The sequence below is a fragment of the Pempheris klunzingeri genome, chromosome 13 (genome assembly GCF_042242105.1).
Source record: "Pempheris klunzingeri isolate RE-2024b chromosome 13, fPemKlu1.hap1, whole genome shotgun sequence".
Classification (NCBI taxonomy): domain Eukaryota; kingdom Metazoa; phylum Chordata; class Actinopteri; order Acropomatiformes; family Pempheridae; genus Pempheris; species Pempheris klunzingeri.
In genome coordinates, this window is record NC_092024.1 from 72310 (window position 1) to 91222 (window position 18913).

The 18913-nt window shown below is 43.2% G+C and overlaps 2 protein-coding genes across 3 annotated transcripts in view; one reads left to right on the forward strand and one right to left on the reverse strand.

The window, feature by feature from the left end:
• The first annotated feature begins 6780 nt into the window (after positions 1 to 6780).
• Positions 6781 to 10328, forward strand: LOC139212453 (insulinoma-associated protein 2). The gene is made up of 2 exons (XM_070842994.1): positions 6781 to 6824; positions 8348 to 10328. The coding sequence occupies exon 2, from the start codon at positions 8355 to 8357 to the stop codon at positions 10326 to 10328; it is 1974 nt and encodes a 657-aa protein (XP_070699095.1). The 5' UTR covers positions 6781 to 6824; positions 8348 to 8354.
• A 5310-nt stretch (positions 10329 to 15638) lies between these two features.
• ralgapa1 (Ral GTPase activating protein catalytic subunit alpha 1) overlaps positions 15639 to 18913 on the reverse strand; it is a 65946-nt gene continuing 62671 nt past the window's right edge. Inside the window, exon 45 of one of the 2 annotated variants that reach the window (XM_070841782.1) lies at positions 15639 to 15863. In XM_070841782.1, the coding sequence (XP_070697883.1) occupies positions 15718 to 15863 (146 nt within the window). In that variant the 3' untranslated portion in view covers positions 15639 to 15717. The remainder of the gene's footprint in view (positions 15864 to 18913) is intronic. The other variant, XM_070841783.1, reaches the window with a different exon arrangement.

Below are 18913 nucleotides of genomic sequence, written 5' to 3' on the forward strand. Positions count from 1 at the left end.
GCACACACACACACGCCAATGCATAGTGTTTCAGCTAGAAAACAGCTTCTCTGCAGAACACTGTGCATCATGAACTACACTTAGGTATTTACCATGTTACACAATGTTGAATTAAGAATAAGCTGCTGTTCAGTGCTGCATTCTGCTGCTGTACATCACCCCCAGGCAAGAATGGCAAGATTGTAGCGAGGAGGACAAACCACACAAGCCACATTCACACCCACAGTTCATTCTAAATACATCGTACATACTGAGCCTGCTGATCACAATCAGCTCTGAAGGCTCAGTGAAAACAAGACCTCTGTTTGAACCACAGAGAGGCCGATGAATGGAGGAGAGGAATGCACACAGCAGGCCGGAGGACGAGCGGACAAAGCAGTTACACACATTTTCACAAAGCTTTATGTACTCAGACAGAGGGAACATTCCCATCCGTGAATTAATGGTTGCAATCAGTCATTCTACTTTGAGATTTTCAAAAAGAGTTTCTTTTTATGTCACTTTTCTGAGTAGACAGTGAAGACAAACAGCATTTCATGAAGGAAGAATCAGACCAACCTAAGTTCCAACCTTTACATAACCGGTTCTCACTAAGCATGTACATTTGCTACATCACAGTGCATTCATTTGATCACCACAGTACACCTTGTATTTTATTGTATTATGTCTGTGTTCTTTTTTATTCTTACATTTTAACATTTGCACTATTCATGTCTTTGTCTTTTTCTCATTTCACTTGTGTGATTTTCTGTTGCTCGGTCTGTGTGCCGGAGGGAGCCTGAGAACAACAGGCTCGCTGCTTCACTGTAATCGTGATGCACGTGACAAATAAAGAACTTGAACTTGAACGACAGAGTCGGACACTTAACAGGAAGCACTCAGCGTCTTCTCAGGCAGATATGTGTAAACGATGCCGATATGATTGGATTCAGCAGAACTGAATCATTTTGACCGGAAAATGAAACAGTCAATCAGTGCAACCCTGCTTCATTACGGTAAATGTCATGACAGTCAGAAAAAACTGATGCTTAAAGCAGTACGGGAACAAACATATTCAACATATGTAGAGTTTTTACTAGCAGCCTTAGACATAGAGGGCAGTAAGTACGCCCACTGAAGTCAGAAATGGTCCTGGATTCTTTGGTGTAATCAGTGTTTTTCTGTGGTGTTGCCCAGCTAGTTTTTTATGGGCTTTTTCAAACTGTAACCTGAGTCGTCAGCAGTTGCACAGATTACCTATTAATGTGTGCTTTAACTCGAAAACAATGGCAAAGGAAACTAGCATGGTGTTATCAAGTCTATGATAAGCTCCATGTTTATATTTCTATCACTGTGCTTTAGGAGAAGGAGGATTTAGCTGAGTGGCTGATTGTCACTGTTTAGCTACAGTTGACTGCATCTCCCAGCAGATATTTTAAACTGACTGTAATATATTTATCCATTTGTACATCAGATATTTTTGATCATGTAATCTTGTGTGTGTGTGTGTGTAAGTGCTTTTCATCATTTGTATTGTGTGAACTAAGGTTATTATTCTGTAGTTAACAGAAACTAAAACTAGGTGTGTGGAAACATTTGAGTTAAGTGAAACAAAAATAAAAGCTAGACTTTAGGGGGAAAAACAAAACTACAAAACTAGAATAAAAATATACAGGAAATTTGTTTCGTTTTAGTCTTCGTCAATTTGACAAAAAGTATATAAAAATGGCCAGAATCAGCTCAGCACTACAGCTATGTCGGTTCTCGCAGCTCAATGTGCTGTGCAGCATGTCTGAGTATACTAGAGGCTGAAATAATAGATGACACTAAAAGTTTTTTACATTACATTAGATACATGGGGATTTTTCTAAAATAATTACCATACTTAGAATGTGTATTAATATGAATAATTAGTTATTCAAATAATTCAAATGTTTTTTAAATGCATGATGAATTTGGGATAGAAATGTTGGACCCAAATTAATTTCCAGCATTTTAAAAAGAAAGTCCCGAGTCACTGAGCATGAAGATGTGTAAAGCTTCACTGTGTGAGCTGCAGTATTTCTATGGTATTTCAGGCCGTTACTACATGAACTTGTGACTGTGCGTCTTTATGTACAGTATCTGTGCACGTTTTTGTGTGTGGTGGGAATCCCAGAGCATTCTGGACATGAGCAGACATGCAGTGATTCATCATGAGTGTCTCTCAGCCACATACAGTAAAACACATTAAGGTGAAGGGTCAAAGCGAACAATGACTCATCAGATCACATTCTGAACGTGTGACTGTGTTAGGACCGAAAGTGCAAACATAAAACCCCCCTTGAACTTTGAAACATCTCGGGGTTTCACTGTCTTTACCTGCTTCTTTACCTGCTTCTCCTTCACTCCATTTCCTGCTTCCTGCTTCCTGTAACCAGACTGCAGCCTGACTTCCTGTCTGGCAGGCTCACTGTGCGTCTCTGTTTCAAACAGAAGGGATTCAAAATGACAAATGAGTAGTTTAGTATATGCCGGCATCCTATCTGCATTCTAAGCAGGTTTTAAGGAGGTAGGTTATAATAATAGTAAGAAGAAGAAGACAATATTATGAAATATATTTTCACTGTCATGTTCTGCAGATTGAGGAACAACGACCGTCCTCACATTCCCAGTGAATTTGCATATTTTCTTTTTCCTGATAGCTGTTTACATTCCTCCTCACATGCACAGCAGCTTTCATCTCACATTATGGACATAGAAAGCTGTAACCCAGACTCTCTAATTTTGTCATTGGGACCACGATTTTAATCAGGTGAGCCTGAGGAAAGGGTAATCGCTCAACACGAGGTTAGGAACCTCCTGCACAGACAAAGCAGTGGAGAAGCTGCAGGCCCTGACCTAATCTCAGCCTCCATGTTGTAAAAGTGTGCAGATTAATTTAGATTCTATATTAGAACATAAGTTAAGTCTACTATCCCTGTGGCTAAAGATTCAAAGTCAAGTTGCCTGAATGATACCAGACCTGTGGCCTTAACATCAGTTATGATGAAGCTCTTTGAATCACCTGTGCACTGTTGCCTGCAGTGGACCGGTGTGAAGCCAACAACTTGGAGCTGAATGTCTCTAAAACAAAAGTGATAGACATCCATTGACTCACAGTGGCCACAAATGGCCAGCAAGACCAACAGGTGGAAGCCGTTACAACGTCCTCCTCTCCTCTCTAAAGTGGAAGGCAACACTGCAACAGTGCTGAGGAAGGCACAGCAAAGACTTTTCTTTTTTTCTTCAGACAGCTGAAACATCTCTCTATGTCATGGGAATGTATGCTATCGTGCTGGGATGGAGAGCATCCTCACCTTTGGAATAACTGTGTGCTCTGAAAACACCTCAGCACAAGACAGGAAATTTCTTGACAAAATGTTGCGAACGGCAACGAGGTTCATAGGCCGGGAGCTTGCATCCCTTGCTGAGACCTCCACCGTAAGACTGAAGACTCCTCTGACCCTGTTCACCAACTTCTTAACAAGACTGAGAAAAAGCACTTACCTTGTACTGACAGCTTCCGCTTAGGAGTGTTTGTTTTAATTATTTATTGCTATCACTTAATCACCTTTAAGTCCGAAGGGGTCGTCATATCTGAAGCAGACTTTTGTTGTTCTTTAAGTTCATTTTGCTGTTAACATCTAGATACTTCAGCAGGACCTTGAATGCAGAGTTATTAAATTGTAGTATTGCTGAATATCTGTATGCTTCTATCACTTCTGCTCTTACTCTGGCATAAAGACATTAAAGACAGTAAGACTACATTTAACATTTTATATAGAATTAGTTCTACACATTAAGACATTCAGTATTATGACAGCTGAGGATACTGCACCAAAGGTTGAATCAGAGATGGGTTAAAAAGTCTCCCAAACATTACAGGAATATTCGCATTCATCCTTTAAAAAAATGTATTGTAAAATCATTAAGTTGCTTTTACTGGCATATTACCTACATTTGATTGATCAATAATATACTAATACTAATACTAATACTATACTAATAATAATACTTCAAATACTTTTATTTCCCACTTTGTGCAGAAATGTTGGATGCCAATTGTTGCAGCTTCATATTTAAAAATGTTTTAAGTTGCTATAGAGAATATAAATAGCCAACCCTAATGTACAGCTGGGTTTAGTTCTTATTACTTTACAGTCGTGCTGTTAACTCACTCTTCTGAATGCTGCTGAGTCTGCTGTAATGAGTCGTGGGGGTTCATGCAGTCAGTGGTGCAGACTTCCCTTTTGCTAAAGCTGACTGTTTTTCTCTCCTTCTGTCTTACAGCACTTTGTCGAGAACGTTGCTAAACAGAGCACAAACAGAGCAGCAAATTGTGATGATCGAGCATTGATTCATGGCTCCAGTTTCCTGTTGTTAAGTGTTCTAGTGGACATCGGTCAAGCAGAGTCAAATGTCTCTTTCCTGGAGAACTCTTGAGCTCCTCCCCGGGTGGACAGACTCCAAAACAGGCTCCATTTACTCTATGTAACCCTGTCAGGGAGAATGGCAATACAGAAAGGGAGAATTACTCAATGAGGGCAGCGAGTAAGAGGGCTGTTAACAACAACAACAACAACAATAATAATAATAATACTGATAATAATAATGATTAGAAGAAGAATGTTTTTGGTATAAGAGATCCTCTTGAGGGATTTATCAAGGGATCCGTTGTCTTGCTTGAGGGAAAATCAGTCTCAACTTAAGGATCACTTACTACCTGTTTTCAGAGCTTTCAGCCATACAAGGTCGTCACCAGAGGAGTTTGCTCACTTGTCATGTGGAGGAAACAGGTGACACGTGAGCTTGATAAGCTGTTTTTATTTCTTCCAGTACACACACAGGACTCCTCTTCCCTGTTATTCAAGTTCAAGCGTGCTGGTGGTGGGCTCTGGAATCTGTACCACTAGATGGCGACAGATGACCACAGTGAGACGTGAGGGGGAGTGTATTTTGACCAGTTATCTCAGCATGATGATGCAGTCTGAGCATGGAGCATGGATTTGATCCTCAAGTCAATGGAAAAGTCTGTGTCTTTCTGGCAGATTGGATCAAATAGCTTCATTCACTGTTTAAGGTCATTAAAACAACAATGCTCACAATATGCATGTGGACAGAGAGAAGCTTTTAACTCGTTTAGTGATACAATATGAAGCGCTTTTGTAAAAAAAAATACTGAGCATTAAAGTATCAAATTTCAATGACTTTCTGTCAAAATAATTCTATGTAATAATATGATTAATTTCTCTTATATGAATGACTTTTATTAATGAATGAAGTTAACTTAATCAAGAAGCTGTTACACTTCACAGCCTGTCCACTTGTAGGAGAGTTAGAGATTTAAACCAATTCTAACCTGTTTTTTTTTTAATGTCTCATGGTTTTATTTTTTTTAAATTAAGGGCCATCAGATGGAAGAGACGAATCATATATTACTGTAGTTATGACAACCTTCCCATTGCTAGTATTCTTCACAGTAAATGAAACCTCTGTCGAGTGTCACATTTAACCACAAACCCAAGTCTTTAAACTACCAGACCTGTAATTAGGCGACAGGCTGTGAGACGTCTCAATTTGGCTGCTTTCCTTATTTCACCATCAAACATTTAGTCTGTACAGACAGACATGTACACACACAGTTCCCATCAGTCCTAGTGAAGATGTAAACTCCATGTAAACGCAGACAGACAGACAGAGACAGAGACAGACAGACAGCTGAGCCATATAATACTGCAGTACTTAAAGGCTTGGGACTGAGGAGCACAGATCAATAGAGTAATTTTCAGCAGTCTGGAGGATTATCCACCTCACTGCCCACTGATGCGATGCAAACTAAAGATACACACACACACACTCACACACACACACACTGGTCACACTGTTTGTGGATCCATATTTTTACAGGACATTGACTGAGGACATTTACCGTGTTTTAAAGCTGCCTGCTCTGTCCCTCTCTCTTAAACATGGGGCTTCATTATTTTAACATGGTGGCAGGCTGTGTCCTCACGCTATTATCCTACTAAAAACACACCTTACTGTGCATTAAGATTTCATCCAAAATTCTAAATGAACTATTATCAATAATTATTTTAAGCGACCATTTTTGTTTTGGATATTGTTGTAACAGCTATAACTTGTCTGTGCCCATCCACAGGAGTCATGCTTGAATGTCATGCACAGACTGCTGCTGCATTTAAAACCATTACAGCATTTACAATTAGCCTGGTGCAGTGACTGTCATCACTGAAGTGCACAGTGGACAAGACCACTGCAGTGAATAGAAAACGGTGTCGCTAAATTACTGCAATTGAACATTTTGTCTCATTATATATTATAGAAACGTGGATGAAGGGTGCTGTGTAAGTTTGCCTAACTTTGGGTGGTATGATATCATCATCATCATGTGGAAGTACAGTATTATAGTATTAGCCTCTCGTTACCTTGACACACCATAAGTATTATTTTTTTTGTTATTTCTCATTTTTAAACTATTTTCTTATTTTTCTGACAGAAATGGGATTCCGTACAATAAAGCTCGTCACTCGCATGTTTACGGTCAAAAAAGGCTGAGTCTGGGTCAAGGTGTCCCGTCTGTGGGGGACATTAGCAGCTGACAATTACAGTGAAAAACGTCCACACTAAAGATCCAGGAAGCTTGGTGCTTAATTAGTTTTTAGTGTTGGACTCTCCACCACCCCTCTCATCTCTATTCTCATTCCTATTCCCCAGGCGGCCCTCGGCCAGCCAGCAGCCCGACCCTCAAGCTTGTTCTCACGCTCATCCGCCTTGATTGATTTCCAGGGAGCGACGCCGGCTGGCCTGAGCCCACTGGCCGGGATGGAGACCGCGTGGCCCGCATGGAGGGGCCGGCCTAGCCCGGGGGGAGAGGATGGATGGATGGATGGATGGATGGATGGATGAATCTGCCCCGGATCTCTTATCAGCCAAAGCAGCTTCTAGTGGGAGGACGGGTGTGAATAGTACACACACACACACACACACACACACACACAGACAGAGGGAAAGCTATGCCCGCGGTATTCCCACCATCAACAACAAAGAGAGAGATAATCAGACGCTCCAGCGGGACAGAAACGGTCATTAGTACTCTTAAAAAGATATGATCAGTATCTGAGGCCCCACGGGTGCTGTATCTAATTAACTCTGACTCCAACACACACATCTGATCTGATTTTCTTGAAAATGCAAACATTTGGATGCTCACCGGTGACAGAAGAGCGCACATCAGCCTCTAGAAATAAGAGGAAAGGACGAGCAGCATCTTATTTCACACCTCAGCAAGCAAAATAAGAATGACACTACTATTAAAATGTACTACGATTAAGCCCGAGTCTACTGAGCAGGACATTCCAGGGATTAGAATTATTGTTAATAAGAACAATATCAATAATACGTTAATTTCTTAACAAAAGTTTGTTCTTGATTTTCCGTTTATTTCTGAAATACGAGACGTTTCCTTATGGGAAATATAATATAAAAATATGATTACTAAAAACTAAAGACTTGCAGATGGCGTTTTATTTTAAGGAAACCAGGAGAAGCCACATTAGTATTATGTCACATTTAAATATAAACCTGAGCTACAGAAAATATAATATCAACAGTTCGCAGAGGGTAATCCACCTTAAAAAGCTTCCTCAAAACACTTGGTGGACATAACATTCATGTTCATGTGTTACTAAAGTCTCATAATTCCAGATTCAACATTTAGAGGAGAGTGCGCCTTTCAGCCTCTGGTCGGTTTTAGAATAGAAACTAGAAAGATGTCATTTTGAAATCATCTTTTGAATTAAACTGGATCAGATCTCCCTCAGGAATTCACCACAAAGACTAAAACACGCGATCAGACTTTAGTCTTTGTTCTATTTTATCTTCAAATTGTAGGATGAAATGTAGGATCGACTAATCCTACTGTATTTATGTAGCGCCAGTTCAAACCAAACGTCATCTAACTTTACTCTTTTCATAGAGAGCAGGTCAAGCTCTTTGATTAAGACTTCAACAACTCAACAATGCAAAATGAAGTCATCATCTAATGAGCGATATTCAATGTAAAAACACACCAACTAGTGACTCGATGCCCTTTGGGGTGTAAACTCATCACCAGGTGTGAGAGAGAGAAACAGAGAGACTGGTGGATGAAAACAAACGCGCGCATCAGGATACTGTAGTCTCTGTCGCGTGCTCTCCTCACACCTGCGCGCGCTCCTCTCCTCCCCCTTCCCCCCTTCCATCTCTCTCTCTCCGCCACTTCAAAGCTCTACTTGAAAGTGAGCTCGAGACAAGAGTTGTTCTTCTTTCCGCCGAGCACCATCGTCATCGTCACCATGCCTCGAGGATTCCTGGTGAAGAGGACCCGGCGGTGCTCGGCGTCATACCGGTCCCGAAGTAACAGTACTAACAAACCGGGGACATTTGACGGTGACCGGAACAACTCTGAGGTGACACATCCGGAGGCAGCGATGGGGAGCGACGTGACCTCCGTTTCTCCGTTTGAACCGCTCCCGGTGTCCCGCGAGGGCTCCGCCGGTGTCAGAGATTCGTGGAGCCCGCACGTGGAGTCCGCGCTGGAGGCTGAGGCGGACCGGCGCGCGCAGTTACCGGAGACCGAAGAGCAGGTGAGCGAGGTGGACGTTTTGACTCCCGACGGCGATTTCTGCCGCTTCTTTCCTCCTCCTCCTCCTCCTCCTCCTCCTCCTCCTTCACGCGACCTGACGTTAACCGAGGCTTGCAGCCCCGTTAAACCGGTCGGCACAAGACTGCTGGAGCAGCGCGAGGAGGGAGAGAAGCAGCCGTTGTTCCCCAGCAGGTGCCTCACCTCACCCCCACCGTCGGAGCTGCCGGTCGAGTTACCGGAGCTGCCGTTCCTGGTGAGCTCCACGCCGACCTCCTCCTCCATCGAGAGGCTCCTCGCGAGCAGCGGCCGCCACGCGCCCTCCTACGGTGACCCGAACATGGGTCACGTCCACTTGTTCCCGCCGCTGACTCTCGTGAGCCCGGAGCAGCATCACGCGGCGAGAAAACGCTCGTTCCTTGAACCGGACCAACGCCTGAACGGCAGCAGACACAACAAGCCCGTGAACAACCCGCTGAAGAAACCCAAAGTCAACCGGAAGCTGAACTTCGAGGATGAGGTCACCACCTCGCCGGTTTTGGGTTTGCGGATCAAGAAGGAGAGTCCCGAGCTGAGGAGACAGCGGGAGAAGTCGTCCGGTCCCGCCGGGACTCAGCCGCTGGGAGAGTTCATCTGCCAGCTGTGTAAGGAGGAGTACCCGGACCCTTTCTCCCTCGCGCAGCACAAGTGCTCCCGCATAGTGCGCGTGGAGTACCGGTGTCCCGAGTGCGACAAAGTCTTCAGCTGTCCCGCCAACCTGGCCTCCCACCGCCGCTGGCACAAGCCTCGTCCGGTGATCAACCAAGGAGGAGAGCCAGCCAAGAGCCAGCCGCTCAAAGAGTCGCGAGGGCTGATTCAGCACGAGAAGCAGCCGGTAGAGACGGAGGGCAAAGAGAACGAGCTGCTGCGCATTAATACCAATCAGCACCACGCGCCGCTGGACAGTTCCCGAATCAGGCGCGAGCCGTCCCTGCTGCTGCTCCACGGTCGGTCTCGGGACAGCCCCGACAGCGACAGCCGCGCGCCTCCTCACTACGAGACGTCGCTTCATTACCGGAGTCCGGCCGACAGCTGCCTGGACCTGCAGCAGCAGGTGAGGGCGGCGGACAGTCCGCCCTCGAGCCTCCTTCTACTAAACGGCGACCCAGACGAGCGCGCGGACCTGCCGCAGCAGCAGCCGCCGTCGCTCGCGCACCCGCCTTTACCGTACGTCCAGGAGGAGGAAGTGTACCAGTGCCGGTACTGCGGGAAGAAGTTCCGCCGACAGGCTTACCTGAAGAAACACCTGGCTGCGCACGAGATGACGGCGCGAGCGTCTCCTCCGCCTTCGTCTTACGGCCAGGCGCGCGAGACGAGCGGCGGACAGAGCCAGGTGTTCCTCTGTCACCTGTGCGGCGCGCGCTTCCCGTCGGTTGAAATCAGGGACAAGCACCGCCTGTGGCACGCGATGAGGGACGAGTTGCTGGCGGGAGCTCTGGGGGGGGGACTCAGGCCAGACGTGTTCCACGCGCAGGGAGAGGAGGGCGGCAGCAGGGAGCGCGAGCAGCAGCAGCAGCAGCAGATCTTCACGTGCACGCACTGTCCGTCCACGTTCTTCAGCTCCCCGGGCCTCGCGAGACACATCAACAAGTCTCACCCCGCCGAGCACCGGCAGGTGATGCTGCTGCAGATGACCGTGCGGCCGTAGCGCGCGCGGCAGACACAGACAGGAAGAAGGCAGCGGACGATTTGGGACAGAGATGATCGACTGCACGAGGAGCCTGTTATAACTGTGGCTGCTTTCATTTTAATCGCTTTTATTTCAGAACGTGCTTCACGTGTAAATTCAGACTGAGGCCTGTTTGGTCACACGAGCAGGAAGTTGGTCTCTGGGTTCCGGTTGAGTCGCTGTGCCTTTTTCTTTGAAGTTGTCTCATAAAAGTCCACGTGTGACAAACTGGCACTGACCAAACTTTAACAGCAGACACGTGACTGTACAAACGGCCTGCTGGGAGTCGCTGTCCTCGGTGCTGAGAGCTGGTCCTGACTGTAAAATCTGTAAGAGCAGCAGGGTCTGACAATATTAACATGAAAGACACTATCTTGCATTTTGTGAAGGAAAAAGACACATTTTCTTTAACTGGGCAGATCCAAGATGACATGCTTTTTCTTTTTAGACTGGAGGCAAATTAAAGTGACCCTTTCTCAGTAATTACTAATAATAATGTGTTGTTACAAGGGACAGAGTCAGTAATACTAACAGAAGTCAAGGCACCGTTTTTATATTTCTATGCTCATACTGAGAATATGTTTCTTTGTCTGTACTGCCGCAGAGGATGTCATCCCTCTCCAGCTTCTCATCGCCCGGTAGCACCCTGCACATGGTTTGACATTAAAAAACAATAATTCCTCTGTTAGGACTGGAGGACACGCTGGAGAAGGAGACAGACTTAAGGACATCTTGAATAAGACCTGTGGGAGCAAGAGGGAATGATTTTACATGACATGTCAGTTCACGGTCAACATATTTCTGAGGTAAAATAATCAGATCATACTTAAGCTCAGGAGGACTTGAGTGTGTTACTTTACTTACTGGTGTAATATGTAGTGACCTGTAATCACATTTAGAAAGTGACCTTCCTTCCCCCAAGAACTGGAGACAGAATCAACGTCCGATTTCCATTTCAAAAACTATTTCATGTACAGTGAACACTAAAAACAAGAGAGGAAATAATCAAATAGAACCATAATATGCCTTTTATAGTAAATGTGCCAGTAAACTTCTCAAGCTATAACATATTTTCATACAGAAATGGAACATTTAATGTCAGTCCTGCTAGTAAAAATGTCTTTGTCTTTATGGATTATATAATACTGTTGACATATTTGCTCAATGCCTTCATGATGCTAAATGTAATTGTGGTTCTATGAAGCCTATATAATACTATTTTGATATGTTTTAAGTTGAATGTGAAATTTATTCTAAATTACTGTCAATAAATGTTAATACAGTATGATCAAGGAGGAGTCCTGCCCTATCAGCTTTCCTCTGTGGTCTCAAAGCTGGTGCACACACACACCTGATACATGAACTGGTCCAGGAATCAGTGGTACGAGTCATTTATTGTCAAATTCCATCATTGCACATCTGCACTCTCTCTGCGTCCAAAAGAGACATTACATGTTTACACACCACAGTTCTGACAGTAACATAGTTTGAGGAGTGTGTGTGTGTGTGTGTTGTGATACAGCTGTTACATGATCAACACATGCAGTTAGTACTGAACTGGTGTCATGCAGTATGTACAGTCAGTAGTTAGATACATCAGCTTTGTCCCAAACTAACATCTGGACAACAGCTGAACCCGTGTCCGTCACAGCCCTCACGTTCAGAGCATCAATGCAGGCACACAAGGTCCACGTTTTTATACAGGAAAACAGCATTTCTGAGTTTGATATGGCTGCAGATGAGAAGGGAGTCTGACTTTTTTCTCCTATTTAGACAAGAGATGTCAGATTTGGGTCAAAAAGATGATGTGGAACTAACGCTGAAAGGCTTTGGGTAACTCAGGTTCTCTATACATTTTGGCTGCTGCTGCTGCTCAGGGTTTTCTAAATAAACAAACATGCACTTAAGGAGTCTTAAGCCTGAGTTTAGTCCAGCAGATAAATTGGAGCTCAATGCAAACACTGAAATCCTTCTCGAGAGTTTTAAATCTGTGAAAACAAATTTGGAACTGTGACATTTCCCATCTATTCCTTGGGACACAAAAGCAGACTCCATGAATGATGTGGAGTCACTGGTGTTTCAATCAAAGAGTAGGGGACAGCGGGGTTGGTTGCCACAGAGCTTACTGCAGCCAAACTAGGGGGCGCTGTTTCATCGTGTGGATATCAAACATTGGGTGTGACGTTGTGCTCATTTCTAGCGAAGGCAAAAAACATTGAGCTGAAGAGAAATTTTGTACTTTTTATGGGTCACAGAAGATGAGAGCTTTAATTTTAGTCTACTTTTCAGTTGCTAGCCAGAGACATGTGGTAGCTAGCATAAACCCTTTGTCCTGAGATCAGGTGGAGCTGGTTATCATCACTATTATTATTATTCATTGTTTAAACAATTAAGACAAATACGCTGAGTTTTCTATTCATTTCAAAACTGATTTAGTGTCTCTGGCTTCAAAAATGTAAATGTTACAAAGGTTTTTTTAAATCTCATTTTTTTTCTGAAGGGGCAACTAACCCCATCATGGGGGGTGTCAGAGTGTCTTTGAGGGGTAATAACTTGCTGTTAAAATGAGTTATGAGAATTAAAGGGATAGCCATTTCAATCCAAGATGTTAAGCTTCCCTCTAATGTAGGAATAACTATCAAAAGGAAACGTTGGTGATGAGCAGAAATTCACCTGAAAGCAAAAGGTGTGACAACAAGCCCCGGTCTCCCCTATAAAGGAGTGTGCATGCTACAGTGTGGTTCAGGTACTGGGGCAGTGTTTGGGCTGTAGCCTGAACAGGATCAGGTTGTCAAAGTGTTTACTGGATGTAACTGAGACACAATCAGTGACTGGCAGGTGGGCTGTAGTCCCTATACAGCATGTACAGATCAGTCCCAGAGTGCAACGGGGCAACTAGACCACCGTGCTTCAACCTCAGCAATAATAATAGTGATAACGGCAATAATTTAAAGGGACAACTTAAATCTTAGCCGACTTCAAATATTCACACACAAAGTAACAATATGAATTTGACCTCATTTTACATTGGCAAATGCTTAGATGTGAACAAATAAAAAAAAAAAAAAGTTGTACAATCCCTTTCCTCTCTACAGAGAATCTATGGCTGAAATAAAAAAATAAAACAGTACAGAAAATACAGTTGCGAATACACTTCAAGCAGCGAAGCATAACAAAAAAACCTTTGTCTCAGATCTGTATTCTCAAATACATATCTGGCATATTCATCCGTTTCCTTTACCATGGGAAAAGGAAATAATGTAGTCGTCATGTAAAATAAATGGAACAACGTTCAATCACGATCAACCCTGGAAAACCACCTGTGACAGAAAAACCTGAAGTACAACCATGTAAGCTCATTTGAAACCTTGTCAGTTTTATTAGAGTTGAGCCGAGCTGATGGGAGTGCTGAAATAAGGACGTTAAAATACATGAAAATCGTCTGTTGTAGTGTTACATTTTCTGGACTGTGATTACATGCAGATCCCGTCCATCCAGACCTGGAGATGCGTCTAAATATAAAAGCGGAGTGAAAAAAAAAAAAAAAAAAGAAACACAACACCATTCATTTCTAAGTGATGAGTGGACATCGTGTTCCTTTCTCCCTCTCTTTGGCCTTGAATCTACAGTATCTTTCTTTTGTACACTGCGTTTTTCCTCCTTGCGCCACCACAGAGGTACTGAAAATTAATTACCAAATAACAGTCCTCAACCAAACCTGCCTCAAAAGACACTGAACTTCATTTAACAATATGCCAATATGTCAAATGGAGGAAAACGATGGCCTCGAATGTTACTTTTGATTATTTTTTCACAAATTTCCCCCATTTTAGCCGCGGCACCAAGGTAATGTATTTCAACAGTAAAGAAGAGTATTTGATGTTACCTTAAATTCTTAGAGAATAAAGCGCGAACTGGCTATGAAACGGAAAGAAAACGCTTAAAATCTTGTAGTGTCAAGCCATTTTAAGCAGATATGTGGTCTGAGGTGAAACCACAGTTCGACTTTGGCAGCTAACAGTATATACACAACAGGCCTCCTCACTCTGTACACAGTCATAGATATTCATATATCTAGTATACATATATTTATACTCATACATATATAGATATACAGATATATTTATATATATAATCAAAGGAACAAATCAGATGATGGAGCAACACACTGAACATTCCTCTTCGGGTCAAAACACATTTTACAGTCAGTTATTAAAAAATGACCAAAAAAGACTGAAAAAAAAATGCTTTGAAAATCAGTGCTTGTCCATTTTACAGCATGAGCAAATGAAAAAAAATCCAAACTCAACGTAACAAGTGCTTCCTCCTCTATCATCGCTCTTGTTTCTCCTTTACGAGAGACAAATAATCCCTCCATCGTTGCTTTAACACTGTTTCTCACATGGCTTCACTCAAAGGGTCAGATTTCAGCCCCATAAATTCAACGATGGGGACTTTCTTCTGGATTCAAACACAGAACGTTTTTGGCTTGAGAGCGTTGCCACATCCACAACGACAGATTTTTTTTTCTTCTTATTAGCAAATGAGAGCTTCTATTTACATTTTATGAGGACTGAATAGAAAGTGACCCCTGGTCTTATCTTTATAGATCTAATGCTGTACTGGGAACAAAAATAGACTTTTATCTTGCTTTGTCCATGCAACACTAAAAAGGTGCAAGCACTCTCAATTCATCCTTTTTATATCAAAACATGTTTCTGTCTGTACACACACGGACCGACTATAGTACAAATATACAGGTTCCTCATGGCAACGTTCAACAACGCTCAGACACTTTTGTTCCTCTTTGTTCTGCAGTTTGATCTCAGTGTATAATGTGGCACACTTAAGCTTTTCGCAGTCCTGATTCCACTGGATTATTATGAACTAATACTGCACTGCTTAGGCAGCAGGCTTGTCCTGCTGTTTCTACTGTGGCAAAGACCAGCATGCTGCAGCACTGGTTAGACTGGTTTCTGTGTTTTTTTAGACAGCAAAGCTAAGGATAAATGCAGCAGCTGTGAGCACATTTCAAAATAAAGTTACAGTACAATACAGTCCACAGAACACCATTATATGTGTTTTTGAGAGTACAACTGTGCGACAAAGTGCTCAGTATATAAATGGCCAGTGTCCGACCACAACGGCAGCATGCTGGAGGAAATGTGACACCCACGACGGTCATGATCATTTTTCCCCATTGAAAATGAATATTTATATGAATTTCCCTACAACGGGTCATTTCAAATACATGTTATGTTTAATTTCTTGTACTTTTAAGTACAATTGTAGACCAAATTTTCTCTGGGAAGACATGCTTACTGGACTTAGGGGTCTGATCAGACGTCAGCCATGTAGTCTACAGAGCTTAAGTCTTATTGGCCGATCCAGAGGAGCGTCGCAGCTTCATGGACATGCGGCTCTTGCTAGTCCGAGGAGACATGGGGGATGCCGAGTCGCTCCAGGCCTCCCCAAGAGCCGGACTTTCTCCCCGAAGAATCTCTAGGCAGGAGCCTGTGGAGGAGGAGGAGGGGGAGGGGAAAGGTGTGAATGAAGGGCGGACGGGTGAGGTGAGGGGGGCGTGGGGAGTGAGGAGGGTGGATGGGGTGGATGAGGGAGGCAGGGATAAAGGAGAGGAGGGAGGAGGTAAATATGAGCAGAAAAGGTCGAAGGGACAACAGGAAGATTACCTCACATCCCATGATGTTCTAGCGAGTGCACAAACTTCTACAGTCGTATACAATGAACACCACACAGACAGGAACACACACACAAACACACACACACGGGACACACACACACACGGACACACACACGGACACACACACACACACACACACACACACACACACACACGGACACACACACACACACACACACACACACACACGGACAGCTGGAAAGACAAGGAGAAACACAGGCTCCATTTTCTTTATTTTTAGCCTATACTGACTTCATTCTAGCTCACTAAAAACTTATTGTCTTGTGTTTTCAGACTTTTCCCCACTGAGGCCCTCTGATGTGTCTGTACAGGTCATTAAAAGCAATATAAATAAACTTTTCATGGCAGCACGTGCTCAACAACTATTTAAGTTTAGTGATGACACAAAAGCCAAGTGCTGAAGCTACACAAACTACTAACACAAAGTGATCCTCACTGGACTGAAGACATTACACTTCTGAAAGTGCTCAGTGAAAACCCATCTGTTAAATAGCACCCAAACAATCATTATCAGGCTATAAATAATTTAAAAGGATTATGTGGCTACACAGATCTGACTTAACAATTGATAATAGCTACAAATTAGTCCAGAGGTACCTCACTTCAGCAGGTTTATTACATTTTAAATGTAACATTTGGAATAATTTCACAGTGGCTGCTGGAAACCTAGGCTAGAAAACTAGACTAGACAAAAGAAAAACTGTGGTCTAGATGATATCTAAATAGATTAGGAAGAGGATCTAAAGTGAGTTTCTATCTATAAAGCATACCATTCACAGCTAGCATGAAGGACCTTCTGCTTCAGACCCTTCCCCTTCACCCTGAGCAGGTTAAAGCTGTCTAGTGGCTTAGGGACCATCAAACACATAACACTATGCTCCTCTGGAGAGGAGAGGAGAGGAGAGGAGAGGAGAGGAGAGGAGAGGAGAGGAGAGGAAAGAAGATAAGGAGAGGAGAGGAAAAATAGGAAAGGAAAGAAGAGGAGAGGAAAGGAAAGGAGAGGAGAGGAGAGGAGAGAAAGAAATGGTGAGGAAAGGAAAGCAGATAAGAGGACGAAATAAGGGAGGAGAGGAGGAAAGGAAATGGAAGGAAAGGAGGGGATAGGAGAGGAGAGGACAGAAGAGGAAAGAGAAGGAATAAAAAGGGGAAGGGAGTTTTGGAGAGTGAAGGAGGAGAAAGAAAGAAAACAGAAAAACAATAAAAACAAAGAATAAGAAGTTGCCACGCACACAAAGAGAAAAAGAGTCCAATTCACTGAACAGACAGAACGGAAAGAAACATGAGACACAAAGAGACTGACAACACACAAATCACAGTACAAGACATGCACACATTCATGATGACACAGAAACATTTTAATGACATTATTTTTAGGCTTAATTTTGGTGATCCCCACCACTAAGTCACTTATTCCAAATATAACAATACAAACAAACTTAATTGCTAGTTACACACTCAGAAAATGTGTGTGTGTGTGTGTGTGTACCTATAATATGCTTACCCATTTTAAAGTGTCAGTGTGTCAGAATGTGTGTGTGTGTGTGTGTGTGTGCACGCGCACAGTGCTACAGTACTACATCATATCAAAACCAGGAAGAGAGGAGCATACAAAAGGTTAGAGGTCAAGTTTCACCAGGTCAGTGCGACATCGCAGGTTAACAGAACAAACAGGAAATGTACTGAAAGAGTGAGTGAACGGACGAAGGAGCAGAAGTCTCACATCATTACATTATGAGAAAGGATGTCTCACTTTCATCATGCCACAGAGTGTAGTTTGGAATGAAGAAGATCAAGAGCAGTTCTATTTTTCCATTATTTCGACAAGGACTACCCAGCTGAATCTGCCTGTTGACATTCATGAGGAATAAAATCTCAGAGTGACCGTTCAAATTCAGCTACTTCAGCTGACCGTGTAATGTAAGAGGAGTTACTTGTCGTGACCGACCCACAGAGGAGTCTGGTCCAACTCTGCTGAGCATTTTAGACTCTAATCAGCTCATCGTTTTGGGTTTACAGTGCAAAGCTTCATCGTTTGGGCTCACTGTCAGAGCTCCCAGTGTTTTTGTGGTTTTAATTAAAAATCTCAAACCTCCAGCGGACAGTTAGCAACTAGCTGTTGAACACAGAGGAGCATTCATGAGCAATCCCCATTTTAAGAAGCATTTTTGATGTCTGTCTGCCACTTGCGTGTCTCATGGAACTTCCATTTTATAATTGTATCTATACACAGGGATTGAGACTCATTGTGTTTTTTTGCCCTTCAAGTCTATTTTTGTGGCGTTTAGTGGACAGACCGCTGTTACAATCACAGGTTCCATTGATGGATTGATCAAAGCTCTCATTCGGTCTGTGAGCTGTACATTTCACTAACTTTACAGGCAAATTCCTCAGACTTGAGAAATAAAATCAATAGATCAACAGGCTACATGAAAGCACTTTCTTCACATGGGGCTGACATGAAAACTGTTTTGGTTCAATAATCAGTCAGTCAGTCAGCCTGGTGAAGGCAGGTTAGCTGTCCACTCAGATACCAGGAGCTGCTGCTGACAGACGCAGGACACCGTTTACGGAAGACGAAAGAACGTTAACACACCGCTCACATCTCGCTTCCTATGTGGATTCTAGTTAGAAGCTACAGAGGCAGATATTTCCCACTAGAGCTGGTGGAGAACAAAAACTGAGCTAAAAGAGAGTGTATATTAGCCCAAATGTATCCTAATGTGACTATAACAACCTCATAGGATGATAATATGACTATGTTTTGTTTACGGCTTATCCTCTTCCCCAAAGTAGCCAAAAAACGAGCAAATCCTAAAGTCGTACCAAACTACACCCACAGATG